Source organism: Camelus ferus, chromosome X (genome assembly GCF_009834535.1).
Source record: "Camelus ferus isolate YT-003-E chromosome X, BCGSAC_Cfer_1.0, whole genome shotgun sequence".
Lineage (NCBI taxonomy): Eukaryota > Metazoa > Chordata > Mammalia > Artiodactyla > Camelidae > Camelus > Camelus ferus.
The window spans coordinates 79,964,630-79,984,668 of NC_045732.1; the positions used below are offsets into that span (position 1 = coordinate 79,964,630).

The 20,039-nt window shown below is 59.5% G+C and overlaps 3 protein-coding genes across 3 annotated transcripts; 2 read left to right on the plus strand and 1 right to left on the minus strand.

The window, feature by feature from the left end:
* The first annotated feature begins 1,798 nt into the window (after nucleotides 1-1,798).
* LOC102511654 (heat shock transcription factor, X-linked-like) lies at nucleotides 1,799-7,550 on the plus strand. Its single transcript, XM_032474800.1, is given in 5 exon segments — nucleotides 1,799-3,869; nucleotides 3,872-4,104; nucleotides 5,062-5,352; nucleotides 6,200-6,280; nucleotides 7,242-7,550. Coding segments are annotated over 5 exon segments (942 nt in total). The 5' UTR covers nucleotides 1,799-3,556; the 3' UTR covers nucleotides 7,266-7,550.
* A 5,544-nt stretch (nucleotides 7,551-13,094) lies between these two features.
* On the plus strand, nucleotides 13,095-16,655 carry LOC116661924 (melanoma-associated antigen 8-like). Its single transcript, XM_032474801.1, has 4 exons — nucleotides 13,095-13,113; nucleotides 13,265-13,333; nucleotides 13,408-13,890; nucleotides 15,133-16,655. The coding sequence occupies exons 3-4, from the start codon at nucleotides 13,486-13,488 to the stop codon at nucleotides 15,175-15,177; spliced, it is 450 nt and encodes a 149-aa protein (XP_032330692.1). The 5' UTR covers nucleotides 13,095-13,113; nucleotides 13,265-13,333; nucleotides 13,408-13,485; the 3' UTR covers nucleotides 15,178-16,655.
* On the minus strand, nucleotides 16,557-18,275 carry LOC116661925 (heat shock transcription factor, X-linked member 3-like). The gene is given in 3 exon segments (XM_032474803.1): nucleotides 16,557-16,777; nucleotides 16,779-17,285; nucleotides 17,702-18,275. Coding segments are annotated over 3 exon segments (1,089 nt in total). The 5' UTR covers nucleotides 18,197-18,275; the 3' UTR covers nucleotides 16,557-16,690.
* Nucleotides 18,276-20,039: the final 1,764 nt, after the last annotated feature.

Consider the following 20,039-nt stretch of genomic DNA (forward strand, 5'->3'; position numbering starts at 1 on the left):
TAAGACAGTATTCATAGGTTCCAGGGTTTAGGATATTGATACATTTGGGGAGACATTTTTCAGCATAACACAGCTTCTATTCTTAGTTTGTTGAGTGTTTTTATCAAAAAATGGTGTTAGATTTTGTCAAATGCTTTTTCTGTGTCTTTTGAGATGACCATGTGTTATATTGATTGCTTTTACTATGTGGAAATAACCTTGAATTCCTGGGATAAATCTCATTTGATTATGGTGTATAATCCTTTTTATATACTACTAGATTCATCTTGAGAGTGTTTTATTGAGGATTTTTTCATTTATATTTATAAGAAGAAATGTGGATCTATACTTTCTTTTCCTGTGATATCTTTGGGTTAGTTATCAGGGTAGTATTGGCCTCATAGAATGAGTTACGAAGAGTTCCGTTTTCATCTATTTCTTTAAATATTTGGAGGAAATCACTAGCGAAGTCACATGGTTTGAGGCTTTTCTTTGGTGAAAGTGTTTGATTACTAATGCAATCTCTTTACATGTTATAATTTTACTCAGATTTTCTTTTTTAAAGTCAGTTTTCCTTGTTTGTATCTTTCTAAGAATTTGTCCATTTCACCCATCTCATCTAATTTGTTGGCATGTTGTTCATAGAACTCTCTTATAATCCTTTTTTTCCTGTAAGGTTATTTGTAATGTCAGTGGCTCTGACAATGTCCCTCTTTCATTCCTGATTCTGATGGTTTTGAAGTTTTCTCAGTGCTTTTGTGGAAGAGAGATATTAGGAGATTCTTACTATAACATTGCTGCTGATGTCACTCCTTGAGCAGAGTTTTAGTGCATCTGTAAGTCCTGCCTTCATCGTTGGTAGTTCTCATTGTAAGACTTTCTGAAATGATTTCTGGTGAATGATCTGGTTCATCTCACAAGTTATTAAGTTAGAATTTGCTTGACTTTGAAATACCAATTTTTAAAAATATGGTAATGTTCAAAATATGTATCATTTCTCAGGAATTGAAATGAACATAACTTTGAAAGCTCACTGCTGCAAATATATCCAAATAGACATAGACTGTTCTGTGACATGGAACTGACCTTTCCAACAGACAGCAACTGTACAGATGAGGATCCAGTGAGGTTTTATCAATATATTCATAAGCAAAATTATACTCTTACCTCAAAAGGGTTTTGTGACAAGGGATATTGCCAAAAGTTGAACTGTCTTTATATGACTGGGGTTGGGAAACCAGACAGACCTTCCAGGGCAGAGAAAGGGACAAAGGGGCAAACAGATGAATGTCTCCTTCAGGGTTGGCAGATGACCCGGTAACTGGGAAGCACTCAGTGATGGGAAAGTAAGTTGGCAGTCATGATTCTGGAATTTGGTAGTCAACTCCAAGTGTTTTAAGGTAAGGACTGAAAATGAGAAAGATGTGGGTATAGGAAGATTGAACAGAGACTCTGGTCTTAGAGTCGGGGCAGGTGGCAGGGCCTTACACCCAAAGAAGAACTTGGGAAGGTGTCTTGTTACCGAGGACATTAGTCAGCAAAGGGGAAATGGGAGGTGGGCTCAATTTTCTCTGAAGTTCTGAGCTAGAAGTTCCAGGTTCCTTAACATGGGTCTGCCTCTAACCTGTTGGTGTCACAGAGCTGATGAAGGGTAATATGTCCCCAGCTGGGAAGGCTTCAGGGTTCTAAGGCAGGGAGCAAGACTGCGTGCACTGATGGAGGCAGATCAGAACTGGGTGACATGCTCTGAGTTAGATTATGCTAAGGATTTAGAAGGATGTACTCTCTCTTCTCTCCCATAGGTGTTTCTTTCCACCAAAGGGAACTCTAGCTGCCACCAGAAACGGGCATGGGGGTGGGTGAGCATCTCCCAGGAGCCTTCTGGTGCAGCCTGGCATGAGGCATGACGGGGAAAGAGGAGGAGCCAGGGCGATTCTGTGGGCTGGGGGCGCCCTATGCAATCCTTACAGCTTAGGAGACGCCCAACAGTGATGTTGGGTTCCCAGACAGTCTGAAACCAGTCTCAGCTGCTCAGGGGTCCTGGGGCATTGCCTGGTCATGTCGGCGCTGACTACTGCTCATGTCTACGTAAAAGTAAGTGATTTCTTTTGGGGGGAGGGAGGGTGAAGTAATTAGGTTAATCACCCAATCAGTCGATCAATTAATTAACAGAGGTACCGCAACTGAACCCAGGAGGTCGGGCATGATAAACACCCACTCTACCACTGAGCTAGATCTTCTCCCTCAGGGTTCGGTGTCTGTCTAGCTCGCCCTAGTTGCCTCCAGACACACTTAACTCGGGGGGCATTTCAGCCCATGGTTTGCAGCAGTCGACAAGGAGGCCCACCTACTGCTGGTGATGATTTCCTGCAGGGGCCCGAGGGCCACCGAGGGAAAGCCCCTTAGATTTCAGACTCGCCGTGAGACGCAACGCCTGTCTCCATAAGCGCAGTAGCTATGAGTTAAGTGTCGGGTACCTTGCCACCTGCCCTACATCCCTCTGGGTCCTCAGGACCGCCTCATGCAGGTACTCCTACATTATCTGCGTGAGGAGGTGGAGCTCAGGGACCAGCGCCGCCATCTCCTGGCCGAGCCCTCACCCTCACCCAGTGGATTGGGCACCTGGGCCCTGGGCTGGCCATACTGCAAGTTTGGAGACATTTCTGCTTCAAGGAAATGTCTGGAAGATCCTTGAGCCCCAAGCCCAGAATGGAGTGGCGGGTGTGGGTGCAGGTGGCTGCGCACATGGGGACAGCGTCCCGGAGGCCGCCTCTTCCCGATTCCCCAGCACCAGGCCCCAGAGCGGGACGGCAGCGCTCACAGCCTGGGCACAAACAGGGACGGGGGTCGCCGCGGACGTCGGTCAGGGGACAGTGAGCCACACTGCGTGTGAGGCCGAGGACGACCAGCCGGGCCCGGCGCGCCTGGGGAGACACGGCACGCAGAGCGGGTGGGCCTGGGGGTGGACACGTGTGGGCCGACGAGTGGCGGCGGCCTGTCCTCCCCAGTCCCCGGGAGCTAAGCCATCTCCTGAGCAGTGACTTCTGCGGACCGACCCAGGGCGTGCAGGAGGGTCTCCCAGGAGGACTGGCTGCCCTGGCCCGTGACGGTGCTGAAAGGACACTGTGGCTGCGCCCTTGACCGAGGAGCCCCGTCCCAGACTTTGCCTGGCACATGAAAGCATCGGTGTCGCTCAGGCCCTCGAGGCCAGTGCACTCGGAGGGGGAGCTCTGACCTCCTCGGTCACACGTCCGCCCAGGCACGTCTGCCAGGGCCGAGACTCCGGGACAAGGAGGCCGTGCCCGATTTGCACCCGGCGCTTGGCCTGTCACTCCCCACCCGTGAACGTGGCATCCGGCCTGCTGTCATGACCGTGGGCGGAGCAACATGCTGACACGCTTAGGGGTCACGTGTGGGGCTTGCCCTTTATTAGGTCACTTGCCGGCGGTGCTGTGATGTCACCCCCCAGCAGCCGGACCCCCTTTGTGATGTGCCCAGCGGCACTGAGAGGGCAGGGCGCTGCTGGCCGGGCTGCAGCCTGACGTTTACAGGAAGCGAGGCCGCGCCACCTCTCCACATGGCTACAGACGAGGAGGACCGGGCACCCGGCTTCGGGATGGTGCCGCTTCCTCCAGAAACAGGGGCTCCGGCCACCAGCTCAGAGGACGGCCCTCCCCCGGCCGGCCCCGACGTCGTCCCGACCCAGCCCGTGCCAGCCGGGCACCCCGACTTCGGGCTGCTGCTGGAAGGAACCGCTTGCCCGGCTTCGAGGGAAGAGCCTTCGATCAAGAGGCCGCGCACCTCCAGTCATGGCCCGCCTGGGGAAGAGGGCCACCTCGGCTGCCTCCCCTTCCTCAAGAAGCTCTGGAAAACCGTCCACAGCAGTCAGTTTCCTCAGTCTGGTGGGACGAAGGGGGGAGTTGCGTCGGCATCAACGAGAAGCTGTTTCAACAGGAGATTCTGGAGCGGGAAGGCCCAGGGAAGGTGTTCCAGACAGACTGCATGAAGAGTTCCGTCCGCCAGCTTGACCGCTGTGGGTTCGGCGGAATGCGTCAGGACAGGCACACGGCCGTCTGCCTGAGCAACGTCTTCTCGGAGGAGAGACCCGGCTACGTCCTCAGCAAAGTAAGGGGCGGGCTGGGAGGCAACCCTCTCGAGGGGCTGAGCCCCTGGGCTCTGCGGGGATGGGGTCGGGGGGATGTCCCTCCAGGGCAGCCCCGGGCTGCGCCAGGTGAGTGGAGGGGGGGGTTCGTTACCAGGAGACGATCCTTGGAGGAGGTCCTGAGAGTTCCCATCACAAGGAAGTCACCTCTTTTCCTTTCCTTTTAACGTTCCCTGCGTCTGTCTGAGGTGAGGGATGGGAACTAGACTTCACCACACACGGAAGTCAAGTCGCCGTCCCGAACACCCGAAGCCTACAGGGCTGCCCCGCACGTGCATGTCAGTCACACTGGGAAAGGATGACACTGTGGAATCGCTGTTCCTTCATACCCTCCTGCTCGGGGACGCGTGGCCCTGGTGGGGTTTGTGTGCACCTGTGACTCCCTCGGCTCCAGGCCAGCACTTCAGTGGGGGGACAGGTCCTTGCCCTGGAAGCAGAAGTGTCCCCGGTCTTGTCATGGGGAGTGCTGGCCCCAGAGCACTTTTCCAAGCCTGTGGAAAGTCAGGTGGCACGAGCCGCGTGCTTCCCCAGGTCAGCGGGCCCCTGGCGGCCAAGAGGCAGTGACTCCCAGCCGGGGGCCGAGTCTGTCGCCACCTGACAGACACTTCCTTATAAAGCCACCAAACCTTCTTGGCTCCCGTCTGCAGACCCCAAGTCCCCTTTCCTCGGCCTGGTACATGTCCTAATTAATTGGCCATTTTAGTCCTTTTCCAAGGGCGAAAGCGACGGTGAGTGGCCAGTCTGGAGGATGGAAAAGCTGGTGCAGAGCGTCCTGTTGGGACTGGGACCTGCCTTCTCCACAGGGGCCTGGGGATGGCGGGGGGAGGGCGCACAGGGGCCGAGCCAGGCGGTCTCTACTGGTTGTGATCAACTCCCGGGTGACGCAGAGCTTGTATTTCTCTCTAAACTGTGAACCTCAGTTACAGTTCTACTGCAGTCCCTTGTTTAAGAGAGACTGCCCGCATCTCCCCCTGAGGATGAAGAGGAGAGTGGGCGTGAAACCTGCATCCCGGCAGATGGACGGCAGGCCGGCAGCCCCGGGCTTTCCACCCGACCCCACCACGGCCGAGCCGCAGGACGACCTGCCACCCGGTCCTGAGGACAACCAGGAGACCCTGAGCACCCGAGAGCTCGACAGTGCCACCGGCCCAGCCGCGAGGGACTCGCCCCCTCCGGCCCCTGAGGGAACGGCAGCCCATCCAACCAAGAAGGTATCCCGAAGCCGCACTAGACCCGACGGCCACCGGGCAGCCCGAGGGCGCACAGGCTCCCGTTACGCTCGTGCCTGTCCTGGCAGAGGTGGCCCTGCCAGCCGAGCTCCCCTGGGACTGCTTCACCTGGCCCCCCACCCAGAAGACTTCTTACAGGCCGGTGCTGGGCCTGGCCGCCGGGCACCCCCAGTTCCTCTGCGTGCCCCCCGCGCACCTTCCGGTGGCTGCCGTGCTGCCTCTGTGCGCCCCCTGGACGCCCGTCCTGACTCCCGGCCCTGCCGCCGCCCTGACCGTGACCCCTCATCCCCCGAGCCCCTTTTCCACTGCCGCCCTGGCTGCCGCTGTTTCCCGGAGTCCCTGCCGCCTCCGGGCGGGCCCCCAGACAACCAGGACGGTAGCGACTAGACAAACAGAGGCGGACGCCTGCTCAGAACACGTGCAGGGCAGTAAAGAGAATCAGAACATGAGCGATTCTGTCCTGAGCAAAAGTGCTCATCGCCTCTGTCCTGGGTCTGTCTGAGCCCAGGAGTTGCCCTCACATGCCTTTGCTTGTCGGTATCATCGCAGGTAACACCCAGCCGCGACCCAGCGTGGGCACCTGGGAGACACGCGGTGAAGCCCCTCAGACGTTCTGCCTCCGCTCATTAAAACAGACCCTTAAAGGGCTCGACAGGTACAACGACCTGGCCAGGGCAGCCCCACAATCACAGGGACAGTTCTCCCAGTCCTCCAGACACGTCTTCCCGTCGTGCCGCCACCTGGCTCTAGCAGGCTGTCCACTCGACAGGTGAGAAAAGGCCAGGTCTCCCCTTGTCAGAGGCCTAAAACGTGCCCTCTCTGTCCTCAGACACGCAGGTGTGGAGGTGGCGGCCCTGAAGGTGCTGGCTGGGGTCTGGACAGCAACACTGAGATTTGGCTCTTCCTGCAGGTCCTGGATCTGGTGACATTCTCTTGTTTCTCTTTTCCTTTCCTTTTTGAGCTAAACACTTCCAAGGTGTCATGTTTCAACACCCTCTGGTCCCTGGGGTGTCCAGCTTATAGTGCGTGTTCCTGTGGACGGGCCTCTTTAAAAGGAGTGTTTGTCCTAACGAGCATAGGAAATGGCCCTCGGCGGGCTTGCGGCAGAGATAAGAGTGCCGAGATCCGGGGAGGAGACGGCTAAACGCCAATCCAGCAGAACCAAAAGGCTCGGCTCCCCCTTATGTTCAGCGTGACAGCAGGTAGAGGAGGCCCCGAGAAGGGGACCCCGCAGGGGAGGACAGGAGCACGGGGGACCCCAGTCCTGCCGCTCTGCGGTGACTCCCGTCCCAGCCTGCTCGTGTGCAAACCCACCTCCCAGATGGACTCACGTCCCTTTTCTAGGGGGCCTTGATTTGGCAGCGCCTTAACTTTGAAGTAGCACGTTTCTTCCCTCTGCGTCTCGGACTTCCGGTGCCTCCTTTCGTGAATCACACGGAGATGCTGCTGTTTAAAAACCGCTTTCCCATAAACCTCAACCCAGGTGGAACGTGCTCACGCGTCAATCTAGAGAGAAGGGGCAGATGTGTGCAACGTAGTATCAAGTTGTCTGCTTCTCAAAAAGGGCGCGGTCTTACTTGCACAGTCTAGGCCGCCTGACGGCCGCAAGGAACCGGTTCCGTGCTCCACTCCTACCACTTAGCCCTTTCCGGGTTTGGAGCCCGGTATCTGAGGACTGACCTCGCGTCCTCCTGGGCTGGGGCAGAGGCAGCGTCCCAAGCCCAGCCAGGAGGGAAGTGAGTGTGAAAGGCCGCCCTCTGGGGCTGGCCCGGGACAGCACAACAGCGTCTCGAGGACCCCTCGTGCTGGGGCCACCCGAGGAGAGGCCAGGTGGGTCCAGAGCCCTCCCTGGATGTTCCTTCTGCTTCCAGGGCGTCCCAGGTGACAGTGTTTAGGAGAGTGACAATGGATTCAAGCAGAAAAGGTGGCACACACAGGGCTGCCTCCCAAGTGCCCCAGACGATGTAAGTGTGACATTGGTTCCCTAGAGGGGCAGAACCACGGGAGTTTGGCGGTGGATGGCAGACTGACTTCCCACAAGCTTTGCCCAAGCCTCCTTCAGCCCAGGGGCCAGCTCGGGTCCTCAGTGGGCCCCCCATCTCCCTAGGTTCCCGTTCTCTGACCCTTTGAAGCATGATGCCCTGAGCAGGCTGGGACGGGAGTCACCCTGAGAAGGTGCCCATGACCAGACGGGCGGGGTGGAGGGAGGGAGGAGGGGTGGGACCGTTCACCCGCCGAAAGACCAGGCCCGGGAAAGAGGCACTGTCATCGCCTGTCCTGTCTTGTCTGCCGTGGGGACGTGCACCCCTCCCTGCCTGGGGGCCCTGTAGGGCTCGGGGATGGCTGTCTTCACCGTCACTGGCATCGTCGCCACGAGAGACAGGGACACACGATGCCATAGAGACCAGCCAGGTACTCTGGGTCATGACCCCCAGGATGGGTACGGGCTGACAGTAGTTATATGACAGAGGAGAAAGCAGCGAGTCAGGAGAGAGCTTTCTTAGAGAAGCACCCAGAGCAGGAATCCTGTTCCCCACGAAAGCCTTACGGACCCCCGCATGAGTCCCCAAGAAGACTGGTTCTCACTCAGGGCGACCCCTCACACCAGGGCGATGCCCCTCCTGGGGACACGTGGCAAAGTCTGGAGATATTTCTGTGTCCCAACTGGGGAGTGGGGGCCTACTGACACGGGTGGGCAGAAACCAGGGACCAGGCTTAACAGCCTGCAGTGCCCAGGACAGCCCCCCAGCCCCTCCATCCAACCAAGGACAAAGCCTGCAGAGCCGCTGTGCAAGGGCCCCACGCCCTCAGCTCTCCGCCTGCTTCCTCAGCCTCGTCCACTAGGTACCTTTCCCGAGGCCTTAACTTTCAAGGCAGGACGGGGAGGAAAGAGTTCCTCACCCCTCCCCCAACATGAAGTAGGATGGAAATGTTGGGATCAAGTGAGGACGGTTCTGGTGACAACGTGGTAAGTTCAGGTAACCGTGGTGACGGAATCCACGTCCCTGTTGGGAACTTTATTTCAGGCAGGTATCTGGGCTCTTAAATGCAGGATGGCAGTATCAAGACGTTTGCAAGGCCCATCAGGAGTCACGAAACACAAAACTGCAGGCGGCAAGGAGACATTCGTTTCTTTGTTCTTTGCTGAATTTCTTAAACTCTTGAAACCCTCAATTCTTAGATTCTCAGCAGAACTTAAAGAGCGAGTTTGCGGTAAGACGGTGTCGGGCGTTTGGGCCGGTCCGGGCTGAGCCCCTGCTGACTGAGCTGGCGGGGCCTCGGGGAGCGAGCGCTCTGGGGGAGGAAGTCCTGTGGGCCCAGGGCGACCCTTCCTGACAGCCGGCCCTGACAGGAGTCAAGCTCTGCAAGGTGAGGCGGGCTGGCGGCCACGGCCCTAGTGTTGTCCCCACCCCGACACAGCAAGCTGGACCACTGGCTGGGCGACAAGGTCCAGAGATGGGCGGGCCGGACAGAACCTCAGACCCGGGCAGGGAGGGGGCCCCACATCACCAGGGACAGATCTCCCAGAGGTCGGGGCCAAGGTGTCCCCTGGGGCCTGTGCAAAGCCTTAAGGGATGAGCCCCTGTCGTTCCCCCACCCAGCAGGCCTGGGGACGTCCCATGGGCGCTCAGGCAGCACCCATGTCTCCAGCAGGTCCGGCATCCGTGCTGGCACTCGGGTGCAGGGAGGGGAGCTGGGGGCGGCGGGGCCACCGCAAGGGTTGGGCTAGGACTGGGGGAGGCTCGGCCCTGGCCTCCCAAGGAGCCCCTGCGGACGGCGCCGGCCCCCACTAGCCACCTCCCGGGTCTCTCCCTCCTGGCGGGGAGACTCAGACAAAGGGGACTCAGAACTGGGCCCCTCCCAATGTCCTTGCACCCCGAGACCAGCCCACGCCCCTCTGCACAGGAAGGGCCAGGAACGTAGTCTCTCCAGGCCTCTGGGGGAGACAGCACCCAGGAGACCCGCCCCGCGTCTTCCCAGTGCCTGCGAGAGTCACAGGGCGCTGAGCGCTCGCCGCCGCCGCCGCCGCCGCCGCCTCCGCCGCCGCCACGCGGTATGGTTCCCGCTGATGGAGGCGTAGACGTGTGTCAAGCCCTGACCTCCGCCTCCTTCCTCCTGACGACCTGCCCCAGGTCCCCAAGTCTGCCTTCCTGCCATGTGAGCGTAAGGGGCACAAGGGAGGCGAAGTGCTTACTGCTTACTTCTGTTCAGCACTGCGGTAGAAGGCAGGACAGAGGCCCGGAGACACAGCGGGATGAAGGCATATGGAGGCAGGGGCTCAGGGCGCACTCAGGAAATGAACATGGGAGTCGAACCCACCCCGGGCCCCTGGAGCAAGCATTTGCCCTCCTCCCATGCTTCAACCTAGGTCCCCCACGTCTCCAAAACCCTGATAGTGGCCTCCAAAGCGTAGGAGCTACAGGCGTGATCTGCGCGAAGCCAAGTCCCATTTTACTACCACGTACTGGAAATGGAGCTCCTCGGAGGCCAAAAGACATGCAGTTTGGCGGCGGGGGCGGGGGGGAGGTCAATGTCAGTCCACGGCCTGGGGCATTCAGCGTGTCTGCTGGGAGAGCCTGCCCTAGCAGAGCGACGGGGTGTGGGGACTGGAGAAGCAAAGGTGGGCCTGAGGGGTCTTAATGCCTCCTCCCCGGGGCCAAGCCCCTCAGCACAGTCCATTCCCCTGCGCTGGTCCAGGGCCCCTGAGCGTCACCCATGCTGGGTCTAGAACAAGCTATGTCATGTCTAAGAACTTCTGGCACGCGAGGGGTCCCATCCCCAATAACAGAGTGCCGGTGAGAAGAGGAAACCCACCTGAGTCAGTGGACCGGGAGGTACACACTGGTTCAGAAGCCCCACAGTGTGGGGAAGGCACATCGTACACGCACAGTGACAACAGCTGCATCTACTGTCCACGTCCTTGGCCCAGACATTGTAGAGACACGTCACATCGTGTATAAACTCGCACCGGTGCTTTCAACGGGTACGATTACTATGCCCATTTGACGGGCAGAAATCGAGGCACAGACGGTTTCCATGACTGGCTCAGCTTAGCGGCCGCAGGACACACATTCAGTCTGAGCTTTGTGTGGGTCGAAAGCCCTGTGCCCCACTGGTCTGAGCCGACTCGCCAACACTCACGGGGGCCCCGGCTGTCCTGCACGCTGTCCTACCACCTGGTGCCTCATGCCACGTAGCTGAGAACACAGGGAAGCCAGGCATCGGTGCTCAGGAGAGCCTGACACCGGATTCTGCCCACGTGGCCTGTCCCAGCCCCGCGGGATCACCATCCATCCTGAAATGGAGACGGGGCCCCAGGAGGCGGGTCTGGGTCTAGGAGAGAGGGTGTGAGGATGGAGAAGGCTCCTGGATGTGGGGGTAAAGGCTCGGCCCTCTGAAGTCTGCTCTTCTGTTCGGGCTGGGGCCCTGCTCCCACTTCCTCCTGCCCACTCTGCTCGGCTTCTCTCCCAGCTGACTGGGGGGCCCACGTTCTCCTGCAGGCTCACTGCCCTGGGCAGATGGGGTGTCAGGCAGGCGGCAGGCCTGTAGTTCAAAGCATGGTGCCCTTGGGTCCGGTGGGCTCTCAGGGCTCCCGCAAGGGGGCGGGGATCCGCGCCTCAGGGCCCTGGGCAGGCACCTGTGTCTGGGGACGGCCCAGGTTTCCACATGCGGCACACGTGGCATGTTTGGTCCATGTGTGTGGTGTGTGGATGTACGTGTACATAAGCACATACACTCTAGGCATGTGATACAGATACACGCACAGTAGGTGCAGATGAGAATTGTGGTTCTTACTATGGATGAGAATTGACAAGTGAAAGTCACGGCTCTGGAACAGATACTATTATCTAGTCATCAACGCAAGGGATCCGCAGCTCCCCTGCCACTGCTCAGCCTCTTCAGGAAAAGGTAAGTCTTTGGAACAGACCGTCCCCGAGGTCAGGCTGGTTGTCAGCGAGTCGCCGAGGGAAGGTGTGTTGCTCTCTGCCCCTTCACGGTCACCAGGAGGCAGGTCCCCTCCAGCATCTTTGCTGGGACTGCAGCCTTTGTGTGCGAGGGTGGGTGAGGGCCCTCCAGGGTAAGGACAGAGGGGTCCAACCACCCGACAACACAGGGACCCTAAGAATGCAAATCGGCCCCGTGCGGGAATCCTGGGGGCCCCCGGACGGGGCTGTCAGGCTGAGCAGTCCCCGGCCCCCACTTCCTCAGTGAACTCGGGGAGTCAGAGGCTGGGTGTGAGAGACACACTCTCAGGAGGGCAGAGGGCGAATCCCAAGTCCTGTCAGGAGTCAAGGTGAGGACACAGGAGACTGAGGCCCGCAGGGAATCCACCTCCGGCCCCCCCGACAGCCCTCGGAAACCCCTGGGCTCAGGGTCCAGATGTGACGGGCACTGATGCCCCACCCTTGGGAGGTGAGAGAGGTGAGGGCCTGGGTGAGGGAGGCCGGCTTCAGGTCTGCGCAGGGAAGGAGCCCAGCGTTGCCAGGAGTCCAGGTAAAACCTTGTGCGGGGAGTCGGTTTGCAGGCATCCAGGTTGGTTCTGCTGTCAGACCTGGGAGACCCCTGGTAGGGCTGCGGGGATCAGCGAACATCCCCCCTCCGCCTCCGGTTCCATCATGGGTGTCCTTGCTGTGGAGGGTCTGAGTCCAAGGGGACCAAGCTCAGGTGGGCACAGGGAGAGGCCCAGGCCCAGCCGGGAGCCCAGGTGAGGAGCAGAGAGAGGGCTGAGGGAACCCATGGAATCCATCTCAGCCCCTGGCGTCCACAGTCCTGGGAAGCCCTGGGCCTGGTGGCCTGATGTGAGTCCAGAGGCTCCCCTGGGGGTCTCAGGGCAGTGAGGGCCTTGGTGTGAGGGTGTGGGCTCGGGTCAACAAGGGGGCGTCCCAGGACCTGCCGGGGCTCAAGCTGAGGACGCTGAGGGAGGACAGAAGGGGCCCCACAGATCCCCGCCCCTGCTGTCAGCCCTGGGAGGGCCTGGGTGGGATGAGCACTCGTGGGGTCCTGACTTCCTGACATCCGGGTCTCCGAGGGACTGGGGTCCTGGGATGAGGGGTGGGGCTTCGGGGGTTCCAAGGGGAGGCTACATGCCGCCTGAGTCAAAGTGAGGACCCCGAGGGACAACGGAGGGATCCTGCACCCCGGGACAGTGTTGGACCTTGGAGGCCTTGGGGCAGGGTGACCACCGGTGGCATTTCCTGACATCCGGGTCTCAGAGGGCCTGGGGTCCTGGTATGATGGGCGGGGCCTCGGGTGGGCTGAGAGGGGAATCCCAGGTCCCGCCAGCAGTCAAGGTGAGGACCCTAAGGGAGGAGTGAGGGGACCTGAGACCCTAGAACAGAGGGGACACAACCGATCCTGCCCCTGCTGTCAGCCCTGGGAGGCCTCAATGCGGGATGAGCACACGTGGTGTGTCCTGACTTCGGCATCCAGGGCTCAGAGAGACCGGGGACCTACTATCAGGATGGGGCCCTCAGGTGGTTGGAGAGCAGAATCCCAGGTCCCGCTTGGAGTCCCGGTGAGGACCCTGAGTTAGCGCGGACAGGACCTCCTACCCTAGAAGAGTGGGAACCTGCCAGAGCCCAGGCCTCCTGCCAGCACGCGGGTCCAGGGCTGTGCCACAGTGTAGATCCGAGATCTCCCCTCCTTTCTCTCCCAGGGGCTCCAGACACCGGGAAGGCCTAGGTCTGAGACACGTGTCCTCGGGTCACAGAGCACAGGAGGCCGGCAGTGCCAGGACTGAAGGTGAGGTGTGGGCCCTGAGTGTGTACCCGGGGGCTCTGGGAACAGAGGGGACCCCACAAGGCCTACGTCCACTCCACACACCCTCTGGCGTCCTCAGAACCTCGGGCTGTGCCGGCTGCACCCTGAGGAGCCGCCTCACTTCCCCCGTCAGATTCACAGACGACCGTCCACCAGGAGGAGAGCCCCTGTGAGGCCGAGGGCACCCCTGAAGAGGAGACCTGTAAGTCGCCTTTGTCAGAGCCCCCCACGGTGGGTTTCTCAGCCCGGGTCACTGACACTCCCTCTCTCCCCCAGGCCCGTGGGTCCCCATCTGTCACCCCTGCCCTCGCTGCTCTCAGCTGCCCGACACCACTCACCGTGCCTCCCGTTCAGATGCGTGACCTCCACCACACTGAAGCCGACTTTCAGGACCCAAGAGAGGCTGAGGATTCCGAGGATGAGCAGGACATTTGGGTTGAGGAGGAGGAGGGCGCATCCCCGTTGTCTCCCTCCTCCTCCTCCTCCTCTTCCTCCTCCTCCTCCTTCTCCTCCTCGTCTTCATACTCAGTCCTGTTGCTGGACACCCTGGAGGAGGTGGATGATTCTGGGATACCCAGTCCCGCGCAGAGCCCTCAGGCTGTCTGCCCCTCCCCCACAGCCGTGGCAGCCCCTCCATGGAGCCAGTCGGAAGACAATGGCCTCAGCAGCCAAGATGAGGAGAGGCCCAGCACCGGCCAGGACCCCGCAGATGCCGAGTCCTCACACCCAGACCCACTCCATTTGAAGGTGGCTGAACTGGTGAGCTTCCTGCTCCTGAAGTACCACTCAAAGGAGCCGACCACAAAGGAAGACATGCTGAATGCGGTCCTCAGAGATGACCAGGACCACTTCCCTGTGGTCTTGAGCCAAGCCTCTGAGTGTGTGCAGCTGGTCTTTGGGGTGGATGTGAAGGAGGTGGACCCCAGGGAGCACTCGTATGTCCTGGTCCCACCCTGGGCCTCACCTGTGACGGGATGCTGGGCGATGGGCAGAGCATGCCCAAGAACGGCCTCCTGGTGATGCTCCTGGGTGTGATCCTCCTGGAGGGAGAGTGCGCCACTGAGGAGAAGATGTGGGAAGCACTGAGTGTCATGGGGGTGTATCCCGGGAGGGAGCACTGCATCTACGGGGAGCCCAGGGAGCTCAGTCACCAACGTGTGGGTGCGGGAGGGGTATGTGGAGTACCTGCAGGTGCCCAACAGCGATCCCCCTTGCTACGAGCTCCTGTGGGGGCTCCGGGACCACGCGGAGACCAGCAAGCTGCAAGTCCTGGAGCATTTGCTCAGGGTCAATACAAGGAATCTCAGTTCCTTCCTGTCCCTGTCTGAAGAGGTGTTGAGTGATGAGAAGAGTGGCCCTGAGCCAGACTTGCAGCCGGGCTCCTTCCAGGCCCCTGTCCGGCAGCTTCTCCTGTCGGGCTGGAAGTGAGTCCATCCTTCACTGTGTGTTTGGAGAGCGAGCAGGCAGCCTCCTAAGGGGTGACAGCCCGGGCCAGTTGGGGGTACACGGTGTACAGCATCTCTGGGCTCCTCCCGTCCCTTATGATGACATGGAAATTGATCTTTGTTTCCTGTAGGAATTTTTCAGTGGTGTTCTTTGTATCAGAAGATTTAATAAGCTTCACTATCTAACTTTGTCAATGACATTAATCACAATGTCTGTATCCTTATCGATTTCAAACACAAGTGATTTGCTCTTTTGTAAAACAAGTTATAAATCTCCCATCTTATTGTGTCATCCTGAACAAGATAACATGGAATTAGAATTTGGGGGAGCAATGAGAAGAAAATGTCTCCCTCCCTGGGCCTCGCCCCAAGTGCCCTGAAGAGGGACGTCGGTTCCTCGGAAGTGCTCAGCCAGCGCGACCCAGTTGACCCTGGGTCCACGTGCTGATATCGCCTCCGTCTCTAGTGGTTGTGACCTTGAATAACCATGTTCTCTTAGGGGCAGGCCTGGTTTATGGAAGGGAAGACATCTGTGTGCTTCTCTCTTTGTGCACAGGGCTCGTTGACGTTGGGGACACTTTGCTGTGCCCAGAAAACTTAGGTCCCGAGGAGGTTGTGGAACTGGAGAATCGAGCCGTCCTGACCAACCTGCAGCAGAAGTACCTGACCACGCTCTCCAACCCCCGGTGGTTACTGGAGCCCGTGCCCAGGAGAGGCGGGAAGGGCATCTTCCAGGTAGACGTCCCCAAGCACCTGGTCCCCTTTGGGCAAGAGGCCTGAGCAGCGTGGGCTCTTGAGAGGAGGTGACCGAGAGACCAAGCTAAACCGTGGCACGGTCAGCTCGCCGTCACGCCCTGGACGTGCTCCCCTGGTTCGCTCTGAATCGGCGCCGCCCTGGAGGGCGCTCCCCACTCTGTGCTGTTCCCGGAAACAGATGTGTCCACCGGGACGCGGGGACGGGGGAGCGGGACCCCTGCAGGGAGATGCCTCCCTGGGCTCGGTGACAGAGTCTCAAGGACTTTGGACCTCTAGGACAAGGGGAAGCGGCCTTGCAGGCCGCTGCTCATTCTGGCCCTGCTGATTCTGGATTGTGTAGAGAAATGTGTTTTGAGAGAGCTGGTGAGTGTTCTCCCCGCCTTTGTTCTGGTCAAAACCCCTAGAGGGTCTGAAGAGCATCCAGGAGACGATGTGGGACGGCTGGAGCGGGCGCTGAGTGCTTGCCAGGGAGTCACCAGCCAGCGACGGCCTGACTCCCGGGCAAGAGGACGTCGGACTCAGAAAGAGCACCGTCTGCCTCGCAGATGACTCTCGCCCTGTTGTAAAGTGTCCCTTGGCTCACGGAGCCGGTGTGTTAGACGTGCCGCACGGCCGCTTCACGTCCCAAGAAAGGGTCCTAACTACAGCCCTGATGGAAGTGAGCAGTGCTGGTGTTCGCTGGGTGGGAGATCTTTTATACATTTGTTGGGGGGGGGGTTGGTCACTTGAGAGTAGGGTTTCCAGTGGTTGCTACCTTCGAGGGTGACGGGCCTCCCCCCAGGCGTTTGACTGCAACCCCCCGTCTCTTCGGAGCCAGGCTGCAGTGCTCTCAGCCCTTGGTGGAGGGGGTGGCCCTACTTTTCGGCGGGCCTCCGTGGGGGGCCCCTGGATCGTGAGCTGGAGACGCTGAGCTGCTGATCAGAAACTTCTGGCATCCTTGGGGGACCCAGGAGGAAGACCCTCCTGCTCCGCGATGCATGAGTAATGGGGGGGAGACACCCCCGAGGTCAGAAGCCAGGCTGTCTGTCCCCTGACGGGCAGGCCCGGCCCAGCGGACCAGACCTTCCTGGGCTCGCCTCAGTGCTCGCTCCCCACCTCCTTGGGCGGGTGTCCGAGATGCCACAGCTTCAGATGCAAGAGGCCGATGGGGACCAAAGCCTGCCCCCGGCCGGGGTCTCCAGCCTCCGCGGGCTTATCTGGTGAGAGGTGTGCGGAATCGAACGCGAGAAAGAACACGGACCCGCGGGTCTCGCAGATTGTTTATTTAGTCCCGGGGAGTTTTGCTTTTCTTTATTAAAGCCCAAAATGTTCATGGTTACAGGACGGTGCTCTTCGTGTGTCTCTAGTGGTCTGTGAGCTCAGCGCTTTGGGTTGTTCTGGAACTGTTCGCAGAGAGCACACTTGTAATCTGAAGAGCCCTCGGGCTCTTCATCGGCCTCGGGCCTCCTGGTTGGGGGCCATGAGCAGAAGGGCCGCGAGCAGCATGCAGTAACCCGTGTTGCACGTGGACACCACCGAGCTGGGATCGGGGCAAACGGGGGGGCTTCTGGGCAGCTCCCCTGCACCGTCCCTTCCGGCAGTAGCCGGGGGCACTAGCGTGACATTCCTGGAGGTGCCCTCCCCACTCGGGCCGCCCTGCTCGCTGGAGGGACGCTGCACTACCACCAACCTGGCCACCCGGCCGGCAGACAAGACGCCAGGGAGCACGAAGGCCCGGAAGCCGCTGGGCACCTGAGCACGGGGGGCTTCCCTCTGGGTCTTCCTGTCGGCATCATTGGTGGAGTCATTCTGATGGAAAAATTGGGTGCATCTCATAGGTGGGACGGCTTGCTTCTTTCTCTTTGGGGTGGTTGTGCTGGAAGCGGGCCGAGCAGTTGCTCTCGGGTCACCTTTTCTCCGCATGTTCTCGATCAGCAGGGGCTTCTCTCTCTGAAAGTTGCAGTTGTGGTAGATCTGAAAGGACAAGAATCATTCTCGTCATTTCGGGGGAAATATTCACTCCTCCCCGCCCACCTCCGTCATAAAGGTCTTGTTTGACTGTGGAGAAAAGGTCTTTTTAAATTCCTGGCAAGTTTTGTTTCGCCCTGGAGTGTGCGCTCACTAAAGCTACGTGGTGCCTGGGCTGAGGTGTCACTCTAGCTCCCTGACGTGAAGTGGCCCCTGGGTCTTCGGTCACACCCGCAGGGCATCTCTAAGGGGCGAGCCTTCCATGACACGCCGGACTGCCTCAGCCTTCATTCAGTACTGGCTCACAGGAAAAAAGTCCCCCTCGGGAATGAACCCCGCCCAGCACATCACTCATCCGCTCAGGACTAGGAAGCTGTTCCAGGAACAGAGAACTCGGGAGACGGAAGGGCTGTCTACGTTACCATCAGCCTTTTCTTCCCCGGAGAGCGACCCAGAGTGCCGGGCAGGTGTATTTTCCTGAACCCATAGAGGTTCAGTTGGCGGATGAAGCTCTTCAAGCTGTCTGTTTCAAAGATCCTGTCTGCGCCGCGCCGGCGAAGAACCTCCCGCTGGAAAAGGTCTTCCTCGATGATCAGCATGTCTCCCTTGTCGTTCCAGCGCACGGACGTGAAGGCCTCGTCCTCCACTATCATCCAGAGCTTTCTCGGGAAGGAGAGCCCAAGAACACCATGGGTTCCGTCCACGTTGGCGGGACCTGGGTTTGGGTCCTGTGGTGGCTGGTTGTCTTGGGAGCCTGGATCTTGGCTCTCGGCCTGGTCGCCGGGCCTCTCCAAAATCTCCCTCGAATCCACCTTTGGATCCGGGGATGAACCCGATGGGGCCCCCGCTGGGGGCTCTCCATCAGCTGCGGGGGCCGCCGTGGCCGTATATTCCTCGTCGGGGCTCTGACTCGCCATGCAGCTAGTCTAGACCAGGCACACGCTCTCCCTGAGACCAGATCACTGAGCTCTCAGGGCAGAAGTGCCTTCAATCTGAGCAGGGACGCCCAGTAAATAGTGTCCGCAGAATTCTAGAATCTCGGTAGCAGGGCAACCAGCGACTTTGGTCATCGTCCTCTTTATGTGTCACGTGAGGTCACAGAGTTGGTCTGGACAGGGAGCCCTGGCCGAGGGGAGGGGAGGGGAGGGGAGGGAGGGAGGCGAGGGGTACAGAGCCCCCAGCTTCTCTGTTTTCTAAAAGTGTAGGAAGGTATGTTCAAGTTCCCGGGAGAAGGCTCCCATCTGCTGCCAGGCACCTTTTTCCCAGGGGCCAGGCCCTGAGTGGGCGGACAGACATGATCCTGTTTCCATCCCCAAAGGTTGGGGAGGCCTGTTGCCAGCCTCCGATTTGTTCAAGGGCCAGGCCCTGGCTGGCCCTGGCTTGGCTACCACCAAGGCGGCAGGGGTGAGATGGGCCCCGGGCGACTGCACCTCCCGGAAGTGGTGGTCCGAGTGGGCTGGTTGGCCAGGGCTGGCTGGCAGCGCCCCCCCCGCCCCCGCCACCAGCTCCTGCCTTGGTCTCTTCCAGCTGTTCCTCCTGGCTGGTCGGTCCAGCTCTGATGGGCCGTAAGGAAGTGTTCCGTTCTCCTGCCCCTGGGTCGAGCTGACCCCAGAGTGGGGCTGTGTGGGAGCGTGTGGGGGCACTCCCCACGTCCCACTTCAGTGTCACCAAAGCACCTGGCACATAGGGTTCCCCCCGTGCCGCGTGAGTGGATGGCCGCATCCTCCCCTGTGCTTTGGAGCCTCCTTTTGAGCTCCGCTGTCCGCAGCCCCACCCCTCTCCAGAGCACATGGGATCCTCTTTAGTGTCCATTTCTTGCCATAGAAACTCCTCGTGGCCCGAGAGCACTCACTTTCAGAACACCGGCCTTAGCCCGTGCCAGAGCACCTCCCTCAGACCTCGGATTCAGCCTCCCCTGAGGCTGCTCTAAGGCCCTCTTCCCTCTGTCACTGGGGGGGGGTTAGGCTCCTGCCCTGCCAGATTGCTGGCCTTCCGCTTCCAACTCGGCTCTGCCCCTGCTTCTTCCCCTTTGCAGTCCTTGATCTGGGGGTTCAGCATGTATTCTGATGTGTTGAGAGCAAGCATTTCCCTGGTCTGCTCCCAGGCCTGCCCTGCTGGCCTTCCCCGAGCCAGCCCCACCCCCAGCCCTGGGTCCCCGTCCCGCCGTCACCTCGGTGGCAGGTACACTGAATAATTTTGCCTGCTCTGGGTGCGGTACTTCTCAAGGGGCCTACTCTACAGACTCACTCCCAAGGACAATTCCTACTTGTTGAGCTGGACGTGACCAACGGAAAGCCCGTCCACGTGTGACTGAAAATAGATGAGGCTCTGGGTGTGGGATGGGACAAATCCCGCCCGAGAGCCGTCTTCACCACGGATGGCAGGACAGACAGGACAGTGGTCTGGGGGGACACGTGTTCTGTAGCCGCTGTGGTGGCTGTTCTTCCTAGTCACTGCACAGGGAGAGACAATGGGACCTGGAAAGGCCCGTCTGCCAGGCTCCTAGGTCCTCATCCCAGCTCTGCCGCTAAGGAGAGGCGTCTGTCCTCTCTGAGGGCCACTCCCTGTTCCAGAAGGGGAGGGCAAGGGGTTCGAAAGAGATTCTCCCAAGGGGCCCTCGAGTCTGAGGACTGTCAGCCTTCGTGGAGCTCCTAGGCCGAGACTAGAGCTTGGGCTCAGGTCTTTGTGCCTCTAAACAGGTTTACAGAGCACTTGTTCGGGTCACTCCCTCCTGCAGGGACGTGTCCTTAGAGTTCGAAC